Genomic DNA, 21,024 nt, shown 5'->3' on the forward strand with positions numbered 1-21,024 from the left:
GCATTGCCCCGCACAGCCGGGCCGCTTGGCCTCCTGGCCGCGGGGGGGCGGGGCTTCTGCGCGTGCTGCCGGGGCCGCTCTGGCCGCGCGGCGCGGATGGCACGTGGGTAACGGCGGCGGGGCCGGGCCGGCCTGGGGGTTCACAGCGGAGCCGCCCGCGCCAGCGCCGCTGTTCCCGGCGCAGGCGGGCGCCGCGCCACCGGGCCATGCTCGCGGAAGGGGACAGGAAGGATGGGGCGGGTGTCCCTGGCCGGCCGGTAAGGGGTGCGTGCACGGCGCCGCGGCGGGCCGGGCCGGTTCCTGGGCGCGCGGGAGGTGACCAGTCCCCCGGGAGGTGACCAGTCCCCCGGCCTCCTCAGAGTCCCGGGGCAGCTGCGGGGAAGCGGCGCCGGCGGAGGGACAGCGTGGCCGAACCCGGCCGGGACGGCGAGCCAGCGCGGAAGCGGCCCGGGCCGCGGAGGAAAGCCAGCGGGCAGCGGGCTGCGGCCGAGGGGCGCCGGGACGGCTCCGGGGAGCCCCAGACGGAGCGGGAGCCGCGACAGGGCGGGCAACGCCCGGACAGAGGTACCGCCGCCCGCCGAGGGCAGCTCCCGAGGCGCTGGGGGGGCCCCGGTAGGGAGCCGGGCTGGGAGCCCCCCCACACCCCGTCGCCGCCCTGACTTCGCTCCTGGTCCCCGCAGGCGCGTCGGCTGAGCTGTCGGGGGGGCGGCCCCGGCCGGGCGCGGAGCCCGGGGCGCGGGGGCCGGGGGCTGCGGCTGGGGAGCCAGCGCGGAGGCTGAGCAGGCGGCAGCGGAGGCACAAGCAGAGCAAACGGCGCCAGCAGCAGGAACGGGCGGGGACGGGGCGGGAGCAGGGCGCGGGCAGTCGGGCGACACCGGGAGCCCCGGAGGCGTCCGGCCGGGGAGCAGTTCCCTCGGGACGGTCGGCGGCACTGCGCGCACGGATGGAGGAGCGGCTCCTCGCCGCCCGGTTCCGGTACATCAACCAGCAGCTCTACACGTCCACCAGCCGGGAAGCGGCGCAGCTCTTCCAGAGCGACCCCGAAGCATTCGAGATCTACCACCGCGGCTTCACCCAGCAAGTGGGGCGCTGGCCAGAGAACCCCGTGCATCGCATCGTGCGCTACCTGCGGCAGCGGTGAGTGGGCAGAACTGGGGAGTTGGGGCCAGGGCCCTCTCTGAGCTGCAGCGACCCGAAGCGCTGGGACAAGGGGGAAGGGATGTTCTGAGTTCTTGCTCACCATCCCCCAGGCCAGCCTCGCTGGTGGTGGCAGATTTTGGGTGCGGTGACTGCAAGATTGCGAGCAGTGTCAAGAACAAGGTTCACTCCTTTGACCTGGTACCTCTCAGCCCGCTGGTCACTGTCTGTGACATGGCCAAGGTAGGGGGGCTGGGCAGCACGTGGAGGGGATGGTGAGGGATGGCAGCTCAGCGGGGTGAGGACTGTGGCACGGTGGCAGTGCATGCATTGCACCCACCAGGGTGTGGGTGGGGGTAGGCCAGGCTGTGTGCTGCAGGGGCATGACAGAGAGCATGTATCAGTTCAGAAAACTGGGGTGCTTCTGTCTGTGGGCTCTCCAGACAAGATGCTCAGTTGAAGCCAAGAACCCAGGGAGTAGCAAAGCATGGAAGGGCTGCCCGGGCCCCGTCACCATCCTCCTCCTGCGGTGGGTGTCCTGCTTGGTGTCTGGTAGGTGCCTTTGGCAGCTGAGTCCGTGGACATTGCAGTGTTCTGCCTGGCGCTGATGGGCACCAACCTGCAGGAGATCCTGGAAGAGGCCAACCGTGTGCTGAAGCAGGGGTAGGCAGAGACACGGGTGCTGCCCTGGTGCTGGGTGGTGGGGCACAGGGGCATCAGGGTGAGCTGGGAGGCATTGGGCTGTGCCCTGGAAGACACCTTTGCCACCACTGCCACTCAGGCCTGGGTGTTCCACAGGGGTACCTTGATGGTGGCCGAGGTGGCCAGCCGCTTTGAGGACATCCGAGCCTTCGTGAACGCCATGGCTCAGCTGGGCTTCAAAAGCATTTCTAAGGTGTGTCCTCATGTGTGCCCTGTGCTGCTGGGTGCAGGGTGCACTGTGCCCCTGGCAGCCAGAGACCACCCTTCCTGCTCTGGCAGCAGGGCAGGGCAGCACAGCTTGGCCTGGTGCTGGTAGGGAGTGGACCTGGGGGTGGTGACAGCAGCATGTGGTGGGGGGATGGGGACAGGACACAGAACACATAGGGGCTATGGTGCTGAGGTCTGGGAGGAGGTTTGAGGGACCTGGGTCCTGTGGGCATTGCGGTGTGGGTCTTGAATGGAGGTATGCAGGCCTGGGGCATGCTGGGGTCATGGTGCTGGGATCTGGCGTGGGATAGGGGGGACTTGGGGCACCCTGGAGATGTGGTGCTGGGGTCTGGGCCAGGATCTGGGGGACTTGGGGCACCCTGGGGACGTGGTGCTGGGGTCTGGGCCAGGATCTGGGGGACTTGGGGCACCCCGGGGACGTGGTGCTGGGGTCTGGGCCAGGATCTGGGGGACTTGGGGCACCCTGGGGACGTGGTGCTGGGGTCTGGGCCAGGATCTGGGGGACTTGGGGCACCCCGGGGACGTGGTGCTGGGGTCTGGGCCAGGATCTGGGGGACTTGGGGCACCCCGGGGACGTGGTGCTGGGGTCTGGGCCAGGATTTGGGGGACTTGGGGCACCCCGGGAATGTGGTGCTGGGGTCTGGGCCAGGATCTGGGGGACTTGGGGCACCCCGGGGACGTGGTGCTGGGGTCTGGGCCAGGATTTGGGGGACTTGGGGCACCCCGGGAATGTGGTGCTGGGGTCTGGGCCAGGATCTGGGGGACTTGGGGCACCCTGGGGACGTGGTGCTGGGGTCTGGGCCAGGATCTGGGGGACTTGGGGCACCCCGGGGACGTGGTGCTGGGGTCTGGGCCAGGATCTGGGGGACTTGGGGCACCCTGGGGACGTGGTGCTGGGGTCTGGGCCAGGATCTGGGGGACTTGGGGCACCCCGGGGACGTGGTGCTGGGGTCTGGGCCAGGATCTGGGGGACTTGGGGCACCCCGGGGACGTGGTGCTGGAGTCCAAGCCAAGGTCTGGGGGTAGGAGGGCCCGGGGCATGGCGGGGGGGGGGGGGGGGGGGGGTGTCTGTGAGGAGGTTTGGGTGACCTGGGGCCCGAAGGGGATGAGGTGCAGGGCTCAGGATGGGGTAGCGGGGACCCCGGGCACACTGGGGACGAGACAGTGATGGGGTCCGGGGGCCTGCGCTGAGGCGGCGCTTCCCCAGGACCTCTCCAGCGCCTTTTTCCACCTCCTGGAGTTCGCCAAGACGGGCCCCCCCCGCCGGCGCCCGGTGCCCGGCCTGCGCCTGCGGCCCTGCCTGTACAAGCGCCGCTGAGTGGCGCAGGCGCAGTTCCCAATAAAGCGGCTGTACCCGCACGGCGCCGGTGTCCGGGGCGGGGCGGCGCGGCGCCTGCGCGGGGCGTGCGGGGCCTGCGCGGCGGCGGCGGCGGCAGCAGCAGCGGTGTTTCCTGCCGGGGATGTCGGGGCCGGGCGGGCCGGGCCCCGGCGGCGGGGGGAAGCTGGACATCAACCGTGCCGGCGTGGCCGAGCTAGAGGGAGCGCTCAGCGGCATCGGCCGCCGCCGCGCCCGCGGCATCGTGAGGAAGAGAGAGGTGCGGGCGAGGGGCGGCTGCTGGGCCCGGGCGGCGGTGGCGGGCAGCCGCGGGCAGGGGGCGGCGGGACGTGCCGGTGCCCGGTGGCAGGCGGAGCCCGGGGAGGGCCTGGGCTGCGCGGCCCTGCCTTGGGGCAACCGACCGCCGCCTCCGGCCTGCCGGCCTCGGGAGGCCGGGCTGGGTGCGAGCGGCCCCGGGCCGTGTGGCAGGCGGCGGGGACCGCGGCGCCGCCGGGGGGCTTGCTGGCGCCGCTCCGGGCGAGGGGAGCGGGCCGAGGGGCTTTCTGTTCGCGTGCGGCGGCGGGGCCGTGGCGGCCGGCGTCCTCTTCCCGGTGCCTCCCGGCGCAGGCCGGGGCGGGCTCCCGCGGCGGCAGGGCCTCCCTGGGGCGGGCGCGCCGGCCCCGCTCCACAGTTTCCTTGTTGCTGGGGTTCGGGGCAGAGCCCCGGGGGCTGGTGGCAGGTGACGTTGCTTGCTAAGAGCAGAAAAAAAACGAGTTCCTGGGTGGAACGGGCAGGAGCAGGAAGGGGTAGAAGCCCGGCTGGTGTGGTGAGGATGGGCTGCAAGTCCTGCCGCTCCCCCTTGATTGACTGTTGAGCTCTGTCAAATGACAGAGTAGGAGAAAAGCCTGTGTGTGGTAGTCACTCATAGGATGACTGGGCTGCCAGCGTGACACAGCCACCAAAAAGGTAAGCGTGATCTTAGGCTCCATCGGCCGTGACGCTTTTAGCAGAGACAAGGAGACTAATGCCATCTTTTTGCCACTAATGCCATGAAGAACTGGTAGGATCATGGCTGGAATACGGCATCCGTGTTGAAGCAGTCAGAGGAGTGAGGCAGGAGGAATCGGGGGAAGGGGAGGCTGGCTTGACAAGGCAGGACTAGAAGAGCTTGACTTTTTTTGGCCTGGAAAAGAGGAGGCTGAGAGAGGGGCAGAGCCACTAGCTATAAATACAACAGGAATGTAAACACTGGAGGCAGAAGAGCAAAAGGCATTTAAACAAGAGGACTTCTGGTATGAGAGCACGTGAGGACAGATTGACAGAAATGGGGTTTATTGCTAGAGCTGAGCTTTTGGGTAAAACCATTTATAGGGGAGAAGCAGCACAAGCGCCTTAAAATGACGCATGGTGGATTTGAAATGAGGATCAGAACCGTCTTGGCCCTGATGTCTATGTTAGCTGGACAGGGTGGATGCTTTCCACGCTGGGATCCTGCCCTCCTGGTAACAGCCAGGCCATCCCTGCTGCGTGTGGGCCCTTCAGGCTCATGGCAGAAGCTGCTTGGAGTCCAGGGCTGTAGGTGTGGTTGGTGGCAATGCGTGGTTCTGAGCGCAGGGCCGGGCAGTACTTGACCTGCCCTTTTGCAGGGTGGTGGGTGCCACGCAGGAGGCAGGGGCTGTTGCCATTCCCTCGGGCTGCTGGTAAGGGAGATTGACTGTGTGGACTGGGGAATGCTCCCAGGCTTGGTACTAGCCAGCAGGAAGGCACAATTCTCCTTTCTGAGCTTTTAGCCTTTGCTTTTGGGCCACTGCTCCCCTTGTTGGTAGCAGCTCTGGTGCTGTTGCCTGATCTTACAGGCATTGTGGTTGTCGCTCAGGCAGGGAAGGTTTGTGGAAACCCTAGGGGTTGTATGGGAGTGGCTGTTCTGGGCAGAAGGCATCCTGTACAGTGAGTGGGAGCAGCAGCAAGGACTTGCAGTACAAAGGTACCACCCTGCTGTGGCACCCGACCTGCGTTCCCTGAAGGCCTAAAGGGAGATAGCAATTGTAAGCAAGATGCAGGCTGGTAGGTCTGAACCAGCCAGGAAAGAGAGCCTGTCTGAGGAGGGTGTGAGTACACTTGGTCCAGCTTTGATGCTGGGGTTTCTCCACTCCATATCGAATCTTACTTGTCTTCTCACAGGAGCTGAAGGGTTTCAACTCACTTGATGATCTTCTCCATGTCAAAGGCATCACCACCCGCATCTTGGAGCTGAACAGTCAGCGGATGACTTGCAGGAGGAGGCCAAGCAGTGAAGAAGCTGCGAGGGTGAGCCCTGGTCTGCAGGGGGAGAGTAAAGCTCCTGTGCCTCAGGTAGGAAAAGAAAGCTAGGGTTCCCCCACCTACCTGGCAGGGAGGTGGTCCTCGTGGTGTAGGAGTTAAGGAGGGTGTCTTATGCTGGGAGAGCTGGTAGCTGGGAGAGGGTCAGAGGAGGTTTACAAGGGAGGAGACGCTGGAACGAGGAGGCCAAACGAATGCTGCGCCCTTTCAAACAGCCAAGTGATCTGTCTGCAGTTTTCCTGTAAGGTGGCAGCTTGGTTTGGGGAGCATCCTGGTGGGAAGGCTGAGATATTCCAGGCCTAGCTGGCTTTGTGGTATCTTGCCAGAGGCTGCAGCAACCCCTGAGCACAGAGCCTGGCTGGGAGCTGCTCTGGCCACTGTGATGCGCCCACCCCATCATCCCTGATAGAAACTGCTCTGACCCCAGAGGGCACTCATGGCTTCCTGCAGCCTCCACAGCCCCAGAGCAGCTAGCCATCCATAGATCTCCTGCAGATAGTTGTTAAGTTCCACTGTTGTTCATCGCTGGAGGCCAGAATTGGGTGTGGAGAGAGATTCTTCCTCTGGACCAACAGCTGAGGAGGCCAGAGTCTGTGTCTCTTGCCAAGCCTTCTAGCCTGTCGTCTGCCTCATCTGCGGAGAGCAGCAGCCAGCATGCTGTCCACTTGGGCTGGCACACACCCAACTGAGCTCTGGGGACTTCTTCAGGAGTGTTATCTTCCGGCAGTGCTGTGGGGCAGAGGAAATTCACTCACCTAAGAGCAACCCTGCCCTGTCAAGCTCTGGAGCACACTGTGCGGCCGGGAGAGGATGACTGTTAGAAGGTGTTTTACTGCCTGGGAGGTGTCAGTGACTGTTCTGCCCCAGGAGCATTGTCCTGGAGTTTGTTACCATCCGACACCTAGGTGCGACCCTCGATTCTAGATGCCAGAGGATGTGCTTGAGAAGCCTGGGTTCAGTGCTCCCTCTCAAAAAGGTGTGTCCAGATGGGCTGTTGTGCTGTGCCTTCTCATCTGGCCACTGCCCCTGCTTGAGAGTCCAGCCCTGTTCCAAACCCACCTGCCAGACAGGGTCCAGTCTAACTGGGCAGTGTGAAGAGATCACCAGTCTGCCTCTGATCTGGCGTGTCTGTCCAGGGCTAGGCACATGAGCACTAAAGCCTAATTTTCACATGTGAATAAACCTGGCCCTAACTGTGGTCAACGTTGCAGTGCCTGGTAGGAGGATTTCTCCTTCCCCAGCTATATTGCCTCTCCATTTCTTTTCTTATTTTCTCCAGATTTTGAATCATTTAGGGGAGGAGATCAAGCAATAGCTTTGAGGTTTAAGCATTGTGTTTAAAAGTGGGCTGGGCCTTGCATGACTCATCTGTGTAGGGCAGCACAGGGGATAGTACTGCTTTCCTGCTCGTGCTTCCCTGTTCACGTTTTTGAGCCTGAAGCTTGTGCCGAGTGCAACCCCTCAATCCTTTTCAGTTACTGCTTTACAGGACGCACAGTGCCTGGTGCCCAGCTGGCCCTGCTCTCCCTGTCTTTAAATGGAGAACATTGCTTCTGGATGTATTGAAATGCATTTAATTTGGGTGAGCCCAGCTTACAAAGTGATGCAGCTCACACCATGTAACTGCTCTGTCCTTGCTACCTACCCAAGTGTCAATCTTAAAATGTAATCAGAAAAGATTTTATCTACTTCCATATTGTGAATAAAACAAATTATAACTGCTGTGGTTTTCCACACACACAACCCACTCCTACAGGTCTGTGCTAGGCCCATCAGCAGAAAATGCACAGTTTCCCATTAACAGGTACATTTTGAGAGCTGCTCACTAGCTCTTTCTTGATCCAAGCCATCTCATCCAGCAACCCTTCAGAGGATATGGTGTGCCAGTGTCTCTGTCAGAGGCCTGTGCCTTGCTCAAATGCTTAGAAGTGTATGAGTGTGTCTCATCGATGTGATTTATGTAATTGGTTTTTTTGACCAAATGTAACACTGCAAGGAATAAACTCAACTGTATTTGAAAAGATGTGTTTTCGTAAAGACTCATCAGCTGGTGCAACGCATGTCCCTGTCATTGATCTTTTACTCGTTGAATGCTGCACCGGCTGTTTTATTGTCAGATGTCAGGCTATGTGAAGACTCGTTTTTCTCCCGCCTTCCTCACTTCTGGCACAACACTTTCCTGTCTTTGCATTTTCTCCTGTATTCCAAGATTTAACAAAAAATAATTGCTGTGGGCCAGTAATCTCCTGTACTACTCCCTAGGACTCTTATGTGCAAATTATCCTGGGCTGCTGATTAAGTAATTTTCTTGGTGTACTGGAAAACAGTTCCTCATTCCCACATGATACAGGAGCATTGCTCTGCTTCCTCCAAGTAATTGCTGGATACTTCTGCTTTTTCTGCTTTTTTTTTTTTTGCTTTTTTTTTTTTTTTTGCTTTTTTTTTTTTTTTTTTTTCCCTGTGATGTTACAACAGCGCTGGTTTCTTTGGGGAGGAAGGGTGCAGGCAGCGTTAGGTGGGCACATGCTATTTGCAACCTTTCAAGTAATCCTGGTCAGGTTGACTGGAGGGCGAAGGGGCCTCTGCACGGTGCTGAGGGCTGAAACACCCGGCATGCACCTCCTTGCTGGTGCTGGGATCCTGTCTGGGCATGGCAGCTCTGCTCCTTGCTTTGATCAGCGAAGGGTAGAGGGCTGTTCCCAGCTGCAGGCAGGGAGATGGCTCGCTGCAGAGGTGGAGCTGGCAAGTTTGGTATTGTTCAGCACCACTGATGCTCCTGCAGGGTTTGTGTTTTCTGCTCAGTTGCAGAGTTGCTGGCTGCCACGTAACACGGTCATGTTGTGGCTGTGCTTCCCTGTGGGGCTGGGAAGTGACCTGCCCCCAGACTGCTTGGCTGTAGCTGCCCTGTGACCCTAGAGAGTACCTTAGATCAGTAGTCTGCTCCCCTCTTCCCATCTTTGCCTCTGCTTAGCTCATCACTCCCTTTTCCATGCTGCCGAGGGAAGCCTTGGTGTTCCCTGGGCTGCTGCTCTGACTGGCAGCCCCCTCAGCTCCCTGGGCCCCGGGGCATGCTGCACAGAGCTGCAGCAGACAGACCTTGACCCTGCCTCCTCTCCCTGTGTTGTAGGTGGTGGCTGAGGAGGAGGATGTTTCGGGCCCCTGGGAGCCAGAACGCTCTGGGAAAGGGAGCCCAGGGTCAGGACCAGAGGCTGATGGCTCCAGTGGGCGAGGGGCGCAGGAGCCTGTCAGCTCCAATGTCTGCGGGGAGCAGGAGGAGGAGGAGGAGGAGGAAGAAGAGGAAGAGGGGAGCTGCTACAGTGAGGAAGGGGAGGATGGCAGCAACATCTACTTCTATTACACCATTGGAGAGCGCTGGATAGACTACCTGCAGCGGACAGAGGATGGTGGCCTCCGTCACGTGCGGCCCAAGGTAATGCTGCTGGGAGGGCAGCCCCAGACGAGGGCTCTGCAAAGAGCAGGGCTGCCTGTGCGGCAGGTGGCTCTCAGGCAGGAGCTGACAGTGGCACGCTGACAATGGTCCCGTCCTGGTGGCTGGTGGCCTCGGAGCCGTTGCTTGCCGGAGTGGTGGTGCCAGAGTGGGCCATGGACTGCCGTAACACTTCAAGCTCCTGCTGCGTGGGGCGTATGCCTGGCTGGCATTTCTGCTGCAGACCCCCAGGATGCAGCAGCCAGGGAGCTCGGGCTGCCTGCTGGGTGCTGGCTAGGCTGGAAGGCCTGTGGTGCAGGTTGTGCCTGGCTGTTAGGGCTGAGGGAAGGAGGGACAGTCCCAGTCTGTCCAAGCCCTGCTGGCAGTCCCCAGCCATGCCCGTTCCCAGCAGGGCCACCCTGCTCTGCGCTGGGGCCCCTATGTCATAGTGCAGAGCCTGGATTGGGGCAGCAGGAATCTGCTGGGGGGCAGACAAAGGCCTCGGGGAGGTTTCTGCAGGATGAAGGGGTTGTGTTGAGAAGCCCCAGCCAGCCCTGAACACAGGGCCCCGCAGCTGGTGCCCAGGTCAGTTACTGGAGGGGAAGAGCCCCCAACTTCCTACCTGGGTTGGGGGAGCTCCCTGCTCACCTTCTGGTGGCTGCCAGCACTGTCCAGTAGCCACCCTGCTCTCCTCATGTTTCCTGTTAACCCAGTTCCTCTTGTATGGAGCTAGAAGGATGTAGATTCCTTTTGATGTGGCCACGCTGGGGTATGGTCTGCCACAGGTCCCAGCATAGCTCTCCCAGTAGCTGCCCAGTGTAGCAGGGCATGCTGAACAGCACTGGGGCCTGGCTGTAGGACTGGTTTGCTGGGAGGCTTCGGTCTGCCGAGGTCCCTGCTCAGGCTGCAGGTCTGCCTGCTCCGTGTTGAACTGCACCTAGAGAGGGGCCAAGTGGACATACTGACAGGTGTTCTCAGCCACTGCTTTTGTCCCTGTGCAGCTGTTTTGCTGATTTTTTCCCCATCAGGTTTGATATGCCCTTCAGAAGGACCAAGTTCTATCCCTCCCACAGAAATTAACTCTTCTGCCAGCTGTATAGCTCAGGTGGCCATCAGCTTCCCTCTGCAGGTCCCCAGCATGAGTGTGGGCTCAGAAGACTTGCTAGGCTGGGCCTCCTACTCTGTCACTTTGGGCTGAAAAATGAGTGACCCAGAATGTGTGCAGAAGGCTCTGCTCCAGCCTTGAACTTGCCTTCTCCTTGCAGATGAAGCGGAAGTCAGAGAACGGCCTGGATGGCAGAGCCCTTTCCCCTGGTAAAAAGCTGTGCAAGGGCTCTGAGTACAGCAGGTGAGTGCTCTGTCTGCTGAGCAGCAAGTGTACCTGGGAGGTGGGAAGATCTCCTTCTACCAGTCTCCTCCCTCAGGCGTCTAGGTGTCCTGCTGAGTTGTGGAGTCTCCATCCTTGGGGAGACCAAAAGCCATCTGGGTTGTCCTGCTTGAGCAGGGCATTGGACCAGAGGACCTCTGGAGTTGCCTCCAGCCCCAGCCTGTGATTTTGTCGTCCTGTAGGGCGGGCCAGGCTAAGGGGACTGCATGTATAGCTGTGGTCCCAGTGGAAGTGATGGGGACAGGGGTTGGTTATCTTGGCAGGAGGTTCACAGCTGGTGGTTTATGGAGACTGTTCTGAGGACTGCAGAGCGTGGCCCAGCATAGCACTGACGTGTCTCACTGTTGCTTTGGTCTCTCCCCATGGTCCAGGACGCTGGGTCCCTGCATGCCCAGTCCTACCACCACCTTCGGGGACCTGCGCAATGCCAAGGCAGGCCAGGCACGGCGGCGCCGCATCCCCTCGGTTGCCCCCCCTCCCGAGCTGCAGGACTGGCTCCGCACCTTCCAGGTAGGCTTAGGAGCCTGGCCAAAGAGCTCGCCTTGGAGGGCCCTGAGAAGCTGTGGGTTTGACAGGCAGGCAGGAGGGGAGCCAAGCCCTCGGGAGTCTGTCTGTCTGCGTGAAACCTGCCACAGTCAGGGGCTTGGGTCTCACAGTGCTTTTCCAGTGAGTTTTTGCCTCGAGTAAAGGAGCACAGAAGTGGCATTAGCCACCATCTTGCTCCCCTTTGTCCTAGAGTTGTGTTGCCTTCACTGCCATCATACAGCACCTGTGTTCTGTCTTGTGTGATGCACTGAGCTCCCAGCCCCGTCTCTGTGGTTCCTTCATCTGTGTAGCAGAGCCCTGGCCTGCTGCAGAGGGCTGGCTAGCCTGTCTTGTCTGTGCTGGTTGGTGTCCCTGCTGGGGTTGGGCTTTGGGCATAGGCATTGCAGAGAGCCACAGGGGAGCCTGTGAGGGCCTGTTGTCTGCACAGGCATTGAGACTGATGTCCCTCTCCTCAGCGGTGGAGCGGCCCAGAGAAGCTGCTTGCTCTGGATGAGCTCATCGATCGCTGTGAGCCCTCCCAAATCAAGTACATGATGCAGGTCATTGAACCCCAGTTCCAGAGAGACTTCATTTCCCTGCTGCCCAAGGAGGTGAGTTGAGGCAGGGACAGGCTGGCCTCAGTGCTCGCCACCCGTTACCGGCCGTGGGATCCCTCTGTACCCTTGTGACTTGGCTTCCTCTCCTGCAGCTGGCACTCTATGTCCTCTCATTCCTGGAGCCTCGGGACCTGCTCCGTGCTGCCCAGACCTGTCGCTACTGGAGGGTCTTGGCTGAAGATAACCTGCTTTGGAGAGAGAAATGCCGTGAAGAAGGTAAGGAAAACTACTCCACATGGCACATAGTGGCTGGGATCTGCAGCGGAGCAGCCCACAGCTCCCACAGATGTGCATCATCTTAGCTCCCCAGTAGGGTGAGGGCATGTGCTGCCTGTGTGCCATGAGGCACGCTACTGTATTTTCCCCCTGCAGGAATTGAGGAGCCCTTGAACCTGCGGAAGCGGCGCCTGCTGAGCCCTGGATTCATGTACAGCCCCTGGAAATTTGCCTTCATGAGGCAGCACAAAATCGACATGAATTGGCGCAGCGGGGAGCTTAAAGCCCCCAAGGTAGGTGCCTTCAGGAGTCCTTGCTGAGAACCAGACTCTAGAGCTTTGATGTGTAGCAAACTGGTAGAGGAAGGAAGTAGCAGTGAAATATCCATGAGCAACAGGATGCAAACAACACTGAGAATTTTAAAAGTGCCTTGGGCAAAGATCACAAGTTGCCTATCTTCAGGAGGCACAGGCCAGAGGCATTCACCTGGACATACTTGAATTTAAAGGTCCTTGAAGCTGTACAGCCTGCCAGCTTCCTGCAGCTCCTGTCCCTGACTGTGGGGAGCAGATCCACAGCACAGCTTGCTTGCAGCTGATCTCAGCGATTGCCACAATGGGCAGTGCAGGGCTGCAGTTCTGCCAGCAGAAGGGTCACCCCGGACCCCAGAGAAGGGGGTTTCCATCCTGCACCCCTCCTCTGAGCGCCTGCGGCAGGGCTGTAGCCTGCCTTGGAAGCACACTGTTGTTTAGGGTGCCAAAGACCTTTAAGGTCATTGAGCCCAATTGTTAACCCAGGACCGCCAAGCCCACCACTAAACCACGTCCCTGAGCACCACATCGACATGGTTTTTAAACACCCGTGGGGATGGTGACTCCACCACCTGCCTGGGCAGCCTGTTCCAGTGCTTGACCACCTCTTCAGCAAAGACGTCTTTTGCAACATCCAATCTAAACCTCCCGTGGCACAGCTTGGGGCTGTTTCCTCTTGCCTTACAGACCCGTTGGCATCCAGGGAGGGACACAGCCCTCCTGGGCTCAGCCAAGCCTTGTCCCTGGTGTAAGGGTCCAGAACGCTTGAGTGTTCCCTCCCTGCCAAGGTCCCTGCCTGCCCTCACCCTGTCTGGGAGGCAGGGAGAGCAGAGCCCCAGCCACCCCTTCTCGCAGCCTCTCCAGTCCAGGTGCACGCTCTCCACCTCCAGAGACTTTTTCCAGGCCCCTGGTGTTCCCAGCCCCTTCCCCAAGCCCCTGCCTCGGTGGCACCTGGGTTAGCAGCAGTGCTGTGCACAGTGCCAGCACTGCAGGGGCTGCACCCGCAGCAGCAAACTGGCACAGGCAGCCCTTTCCCGAGCCCCGCAACACCGTGGTCTCTGCGCCCACTACCAGCAGAGCTGACAGGTGCTGCTCACGGGGACGTCTGCCCTCAGGGATGTCTGCCCTGTACCTTCCCCTGGCTGAGGGCAAGTTCAATATGTTCCCTGCAAAGGGCAGCTCTGGTCTTGTTTTCACACTGAACTGCTGCTCACCTTTGTGCTGCCCTTCCCCATGGCTCGGCCAGGTCTGATGTGCCAACTTGTCCCCTGGGGTCCTGCCTAACCTGCCTGGTCCCTGCCGACCTGCAGATGTTACTCAATCATTACCTGCCTTTGCTGCCCTTTTCGCACGTCACTGTGTTGGGGAGGTGGCAGCTGGTGCGCAGCTGTTTGTGTGCTGCCTGCCTTCTGCTGTGTGGCCAGTGGAGCTGGTGGTCCTAAATGTACTGTGGGTAACGGCTGCCAGGTTTTGGTCTAGGACAGAATGCAGCTCTGAGCGGGGGCAGCTTGTGCAGCCTTAATACCCACAAAGGTCCATCCATGGTTTGGAGTCCCCAGATAGCCCACTGTCCCACAGCAGTAGCCACCAAATGCCACCCCCTTCCCCTGACTCTTACTGTAGCTGCTGCTTTGTAGAGAAGCAATAGGGAAGTGGCTGGTGTTAGAAGGACTCTCCTGTTCTTCCTACCCTCAGCGCTTTCTGCTTACCCACCATGCCCAAAGGCTGCTTTTGAGGCCCGAGGTTCTGCAGGGTCCAGGGCTCTGAGCTGCCCTCGCCTCCTTCCTGACTCGTGTTATTCTCCATGCAGGTGCTGAAGGGACATGATGACCATGTCATTACCTGCCTGCAGTTCTGTGGCAACCGGATAGTCAGTGGCTCAGATGACAATACGCTCAAAGTGTGGTCAGCTGTCACTGGGGAGGTGAGCTGCTGTGCACAGTCACACCACAGAGCTGCTCCACTGGCACGCTGGGAGGCATGCTGATCCTCAGCACTGCTGCAGGAAAGGGTGGAGATGTGAGAGGCATAGTGGCCTTTTCGGTGGGTTTATCTTGTCTCTGGCAAAGTGCAGCTGGGGAGAGGATTTGATAGATCCTGTGGCTGCAGAAGCAGTGGGAAGAGCTGCCTTAAGCACAGGTTTGTTGGTACAGTAACGAATCACAGCATGGTCAGGGTTGGAAGGGGCCTCTGGAGGCCATCTAGCCCAACCCCCTGCTAAGGCAGGTTCACCTGGGACAGATTGCGCAGAGCCACCTCCAGGCTGTCTCCAGAGCAGGAGACCGCACAGCCTCTCTGGGCAGCCTGTCCCAGCGCTCTGCCACCCTCACAGTAAAGAGGTTTTTCCTCCTACTCAGATGGAATGAGCAAGAGTTGGCCACACGCATGTTTTAACTGGCAGTCAGCAAGTGTGGACCACCCTTCTGGAGATCCAGGAAGGGCAAGAAACTTGACTGGGTTTGGAATAGCAGCTGATCATTGTCAGGGAGAGGCTGGGAACCTGAGTGTGTCTGCAGGGAGGTGGATCGCTGGCCTGAAGAGCCTGATTGATCCCTTGCCTGGAGGAAGTCCTACACTTTGCTTTTCCTTTTTGCTGTGGTGTTCAGCCTTTCCCCAACCAGTGTCTCGCATCTTGTTCTTTGCAGTGTGTGCAGACACTGGTTGGCCACACAGGCGGTGTGTGGTCTTCTCAGATGAGGGACAGCATTGTCATCAGTGGCTCCACGGACCGGACACTGAAGGTGTGGAATGCAGACACAGGTGAATGTGTGCACACACTGTATGGGCACACATCCACCGTGCGCTGCATGCACTTGCATGGGAACAGGTAAGGGCGTGACGGTGTTGAAGGCCTGGTCTGGTCTCTGGAATGGGGCAGGTGGAAGTGTGGAAGCACTGGGGCAAGTGAGAGTGCAGAGGTGGTCAGGGCTTGGTCTGATCTGTAGCTGGCAGATGCTGTGTGGGAAGAGGTATCCCTAGGGAGGAGAAGCTGGACCTTCTGCTTGGGGAAGCTCGGGTATCCAGGGTTGACTCAGCTGGGTGAGGTCCAGAGTCAACACAACCAGGCTCCAAGTCCACCCTTGCCCACAGGGTTGTGAGTGGCTCACGGGACGCCACTCTGCGCCTCTGGGACATCGAGACTGGGCAATGTCTGCATGTGTTGATGGGGCACGTGGCTGCTGTACGCTGTGTGCAGTATGATGGGCACAAGGTGGTGAGCGGTGCGTACGACTACACAGTGAAAGTGTGGGACCCCGAGAGCGAAAGCTGCACTCACACACTGCAGGGACACACGAACCGCGTCTACTCCTTGCAGGTAATACCCTGGCTTCCCCTTCCCTCCCGCGCGCATGCTGCAGGGACATGAGCCATGCCTGTTCTGGCAAGTGAGAGGCTGTCTCCCCACCCCATACACATGCTGCAGGGATGCACAGGCCATGTCTGTTCCCTGCAGGTGAGGCACACTCACCCTGACCCACACTCATGCACGCACTGTGGGAACAGAACACACACACTGTCCCTTTCCTGGAAGGAAGATGCTGCCAAACACATGTGCATCCTGATTAGCCAAAGGGGATGTGAGCACATCACTTAGCACCGAGTCTCTGGCATCAGACTGCGAAGAACACTCCTCCCCTCTCTGGGCAGGCCATGCTGATCTGTGTCTCTCTGGGCAGTTTGATGGGACGCACATCGTGAGTGGCTCTCTGGACACATCGATTCGAGTGTGGGACGTAGAGAGTGGAAACTGCCTGCACACCCTCATGGGGCACCAGTCGCTCACGAGTGGCATGGAGTTACGTGACAATATCCTTGTATCTGGCAACGCTGACTCAACAGTCAAGATCTGGGACATCAAGACGGGCCAGTGCCTGCAAACACTGCAGGGTGGGTAAAGGAGGATGGAGCAGCTCCCCTTGGTAGGGCTGTTGGAGAGGGGTCGTGTTGCTCCTAGCTGCCAGATGTGGCAGGAGCAGGGCAGATGATGCCCAGCAACGGGTGCTCCTGAAGAGCCTGGGGTTGGAGGTGGGAGCCCAGGAGAACTAACAAGTACCCTCTGCTTCCAGGCCCCAGCAAGCACCAGAGTGCCGTGACCTGCCTGCAGTTCAGCTCCAAGTTTGTGGTAACCAGCTCCGATGATGGTACCGTCAAGCTCTGGGACCTCAAGACGGGCGAGTTTGTGCGCAACCTGGTTGCACTGGAGAGTGGGGGCAGTGGGGGCGTAGTGTGGCGCATCCGCGCCTCCAACACCAAGCTCGTGTGTGCGGTGGGCAGCCGCAATGGCACGGAGGAGACCAAGCTGCTGGTGCTGGACTTTGATGTGGACCTGAAATGAACCTGGCCAGTCCAGGGTGGGATGGAGGATCCCGCGGGTTGGGCATAGCAGCTGGTCTTGGTGGGGCTGGCCCCAGAGCAGGCACTAGCCCCCCGCGGGCTGTAAATACTGTTTGCAGCTGTCTGGGCCTTATTTATATATGTGTGAACTCCCTGTGGGGAGCCTGCGCCCGGCTAGGGCACTGTACAGAGGAAGCAGCATGTTTTGTACACACTAATATATCGATTTATTTCTGTACCTGGGGCCTTCTTCTCCACCCCTGCCATTCCCTGAGCCCTTCCTTCCTGGAGCTTGTCTCTTCTGGGGGAGCAGTTGGTGGCTGCAGCCCATCCCATTTGATTCCAGCCAGAAGCAGGAAGGGTACAGACTTTCCTTAGTTACTGACCTCGGAGACCAGCTGTCTCTTCGAGCACACAGATGACGTCTGGTGGAGTGCCCTCTGCCTGGAGTCCCATAGTTTGTGGATTCCAGGTTCTGTATTTTGGGCATGGCAGTGGGCTGGCAGTGGGCATGAGGCGCTGAGCACACAGTGCTGGGGGGATCTTGCAGAGCAGCACCACAGGTAGCACAGCCTGATGGCCAGCCAGGCAGGGAGGCTCATGAAGCTGTCCTGAGAAGATGAAGCCCCGATACTGCACCTGGGAAGGGAGCAGCGCCGTGAGCAAACACGGTTTTTTTGCTTCTGCATAGCTCTGATCCAGCCAGAGGGAGGCGGACAGGGCTGAGTGGATTGATAGACGGTGCAGCAGGCAGCAACTGACCGGGCAGCACCTGGACGTGGACCACAGGGAGATGAGATGGGGCCTGAGCTCTGCTGTAGCTAGGGGTGTGTGCATGGAGGGGAGGGCAGCGCTACCTTTAGTGTTGTCCCAGCTCTTGTGGCCTGCTGGGGCAGCCCTCAGAGCAGGGCCAGCAGGAGGTGGCATGGGTACTGGAAGGCAGCACAGGCAGCCCTGCCATTGCACCCAGGCAGACGTGTACCAGCTGGCAGCAGCTGTAGCGATTGCGGCTGCTTCCCTGGGACCCCTGGCCCTACAGGGTGCGGCGCAGCCACCACCGTGGCAGGCATCCTTGCTCCTTGCTGCAGTGCTCACGGGACGGCAGAGCAGCAGGGTGACTGGCAGCCCCCCTCCTCTCTTCAAGCTGTCCTGCAGGCAGCTGAGGATCTTGCCCACTTGGTGCAGTGGAGCGGGGAATCTTCCATGCCTCCTGTGGGGTCAGGGCTTCAGCCAATGTTGTCCACGTGGAAGATGGCTTCTGCCTCCTGTCCTTGCATCTCTAGGTCCTGCTGCAGCCCTGATGCCAGTGCAAGGGCCTGTTCTGCTAGAAGCCTTGGGGCTGCTCGCTGGCTGAGCGGGAGCTGCCAGGCGTGCTGGGAGCAGAGGAGGTGGGAGAGCAGGGTGCAGCTCGGCTGCCAGCAGCTCCTCCTGCAAGCCCTGGACTGCCCTGGAGGGGGGTGGCTCTGCTGGGCTGCTGAGCTGCTGGATGTGCATCTGGTTCTCTGAAGTCACCTCATCCTCGGGCAGACGTGGCGGCAGGCAGTGCAGGCCTGTGGCCCTGTGTCTGCCCTCCAGCCTGCAGAGGATGGCTCACCCTCACTCTGCCGTGAGGGGCCGTTGGCACTAGGGGACCGTGTGCTTTCCCAGCCATCTCTTGCCCCAGATGCATGCACGGCCCAGCTTCCCTAGGTCAGTGCTCGTTCCTACCTGTGTTGAGGCATCCTCGGAGAGGAGCAAGGAGGCTCTGGGATTCAGAGGGGAGCTGGGCTGTAGTGTCCAGGCACTGCTGAGTCAGGCTCTGCGCAGCTGCTGTGTCTCCATCCAGAATACGGCCTCCATAAAGAATTGACCCAGAAAGAAGGGACTGTCATCAGCCCAACCGGTGTGTAACATGCTGGGCCCAGTCTCCCCCGCCCCTGAAGGCACAGTTTGTGCTGTGTGCTGCTGCATGATGGCGAGGCTGGGAGAGCAGCCGTGTGATTTCGTGGGGGCAGCCAGCGTGGGCTGGGGCCAGGGGAGCAGCGCCACTGCGCTGGCAGCACGTGGCAGCCCGACATGTGGCAGCAGGAGTGCTGTGCCGTGCTGCACATGCTGGCTCAGCGCCTGCCTGCGGGTGTGGGACAGGAGGGGCAGCGAGGCCGGGGTGTCTCGCAGAAGGTGGGGATGGTGCGTGGGCACTGCAGCATGCAGGCTGTTGGTCCTGCCCTCTCTGGCAGGCAGGGGCAGTGTGCAGGGCTGGGTTGTGCCATGGCCCCGGCTGGCTGTACCACCAGAGGCCCGTGACAGACACACACTCGCACCTGCTGCAGTGCAGTAGCGCACGCGACACATCATGGCGCAGAGTGAAAGCCCTTGCTAGCGTGCCATCCCTCAGACATTGCCACACCACCCCATAGCTTATCACCAGTAAGCCTGATTTTATCCATTCCCCTGCTTTGAACCTAGTTTGAAGCTCTTCCAAGTCATGAGCAAAATACTTCCCCACCTTGAGACAGGTGAATCCCTCAGGCCCCAGCAGTCCTGGTATCACGTAGACCATCCTGTGAGACCACCCCCTGAGTGCTCTGAGGGGTAGCCTGCGGGAGCATGTGCTGGGTCAACCTCGCTGCAGACCATGATGGTAGGCTTGCTTCACCCGCCAGCTCTCCAAGAATCTGTCACAGCAGCTGCTGCTGAAGAATGGACTGAGCCACGTCTGACCGTCTGCTGTGGCAAGCAAGCCTACCTGGACCTGCTGCTGTTCCAGCTGTGTCTGTTAAGCCACTCATCCATACCCATCTGCAAAGCACTGCTGCCCAGAACATTCACCCATCAGACTATGTCACATACACACTGTGCACCAACCAGAAAAAGCCACTTTGCCCTTTCTCCTCGGTTCCTTCCAGCCTACAATCCCTGGGCCAAAGGGCCAAAGATGGAGACAGGAGAAAAGTTTTACCTTGCCAGCATGCCCAAAGGCATTTCATCATTTCATACAAACCCCAGCCCCATGCCTATGCAATGCAGAAAGCCCCAGGGCCCGCTCTTGGCTAGTGTAAACCAGCAAACTGACTCAAAGAAAGCAGGAGTGGAATGGCACACCATGGGCACAAGAGGGTGAGGGGTACTTGGGGCCGGGGACCAGTAAAACAGCTTGTTGACACATCTGGAAATGCAGCGATGTGGGGTATGGCCAGGGCTTTGCCTGTATCACGGTGCTGGCAGTAAAAGGGAGCACATGTGGGCACGTGCACACACACAGACACATGTAAACCTATGTGTGCACACTTCCACAGGCTCACAGAGCCCCTGGGGACATTGCAGGAGCTAACTTGTGCCTTCCAGGTTCCAGCTTCGAGCTCTCCACAGGAATCACCAAGACCAGAGCTGCAAAAAGGCTGCATCTCATTTTCCTGGAAGTAGTCCATCCTGCGGGGGATGCTGACATTGCAGAAGAGACTAAAGAAACTCTGCTGCCAGAATCTCTGATTTTTTGCAGGTGACATAAAATGGGAAGGAGCAGCTCATACACCAGAGGGTCATGCTGCCATCCAGAGGGACCTCGACAGGCTGGTGACATGGACTGACAGGAACTTCATGAAGTTCAGCAAGGGGGAGTGCAAAGTCCTGCCCCTGGGGAGGAACAACCCCGTGCAAGACTATGTGCTGGAGGCCACCCAGCTGGAAAGCAGCTTGGCAGAAAAGGACCTGTGGGCCCTGGTGGACACCAAGTTGAAGATGAGCCAACAACGTGCCCTTGCTGCCAAGGCAGCGAACGGTATCCCGGGATGCATCTGGAGGAGTGATGCCACCAGGTCGAGGGAGATGATCTTTCCCCTCTACTTAGCACTGGTGAGGCCACAGCTGGAGTGCTGGGTCCAGTGCTGCTCACCCCACTGCAGGAGAGAGAAGGACATACTGGAGAGAGTCCGGTGAAGGGCCATGAAGACAATGAAGGGACTGGAGCATCTCTCCTATGAGGAATGGCTGAGAGCTGGGACTGTTCAGCCTGGAGAAAAGAAGGCTCAATGTGTTCACATCTATTTGTACAAATACCTGAAGGGAAAGTGTAGAGAGAATCAGTGAAAGCACAACAGGCAAAGGGTGCATACACGCACACACATATATTTTTTTATGGTCAAGTGAGGGTGGTCAAGCACTGGCACAGGTTTCACAGGGGGGTTGTGAAGCCCCCCGCCATGGAGATTTTCAAAACCCGACTGGACATGGTCCTGGACAACCAGGTCTTGCTGAACCTGCCCAAGCAGGGGCTTGGACCAGGTGACCACGAGAGTTCCCCCCTACTGCAGCCATTCTGGGGTTCTGTGCTTATGGTACAGCAGTGAGCTGGCAAGTTGTTGAGCAGACTGGACAATAAAGGTGATGAGTGTCTCTCAGGAGTGCAGAGCTGTCTGTAAAAACACAGAGAAGCCTGTAAATGTATGTGTCCGTGTCTGTGCGCATTATGTACAGGCCTCAACAATATAAAAAGAGGCCTTTCATGAGGCATGGGGGGTGAGAGAAGG

At 59.4% G+C, this 21,024-nt stretch overlaps 1 protein-coding gene across 3 annotated transcripts; it reads left to right on the forward strand.

Annotated features, from left to right (window-relative positions):
• The first annotated feature begins 34 nt into the window (after window positions 1-34).
• Window positions 35-16,757, forward strand: RRP8 (ribosomal RNA processing 8). Of its 3 annotated transcripts, none has more exons than XM_055801830.1 (18): window positions 35-257; window positions 360-564; window positions 681-1,137; window positions 1,251-1,380; window positions 1,694-1,800; window positions 1,936-2,032; window positions 5,564-5,689; window positions 8,829-9,131; window positions 10,394-10,476; window positions 10,887-11,025; window positions 11,517-11,651; window positions 11,750-11,873; window positions 12,030-12,166; window positions 13,995-14,108; window positions 14,830-15,011; window positions 15,275-15,500; window positions 15,862-16,072; window positions 16,252-16,757. In XM_055801830.1, exons 1-18 carry the CDS (start codon window positions 207-209, stop codon window positions 16,518-16,520), a joined length of 3,096 nt encoding a protein of 1,031 aa, XP_055657805.1. In that variant the 5' UTR covers window positions 35-206; the 3' UTR covers window positions 16,521-16,757. The 3 variants fall into 3 exon arrangements, with proteins under 3 accessions (XP_055657805.1, XP_055657804.1, XP_055657806.1); XM_055801829.1 differs by having other exon boundaries at window positions 36-257; window positions 5,564-5,734; XM_055801831.1 differs by lacking the exons at window positions 35-257; window positions 360-564; window positions 681-1,137; ... (1 more) ...; window positions 1,694-1,800; window positions 1,936-2,032 and adding an exon at window positions 3,400-3,662 and having other exon boundaries at window positions 5,564-5,734.
• The last annotated feature ends 4,267 nt before the right edge of the window (window positions 16,758-21,024 follow it).

This window comes from Falco peregrinus, chromosome 4, assembly GCF_023634155.1.
Source record: "Falco peregrinus isolate bFalPer1 chromosome 4, bFalPer1.pri, whole genome shotgun sequence".
NCBI classification, from domain to species: domain Eukaryota; kingdom Metazoa; phylum Chordata; class Aves; order Falconiformes; family Falconidae; genus Falco; species Falco peregrinus.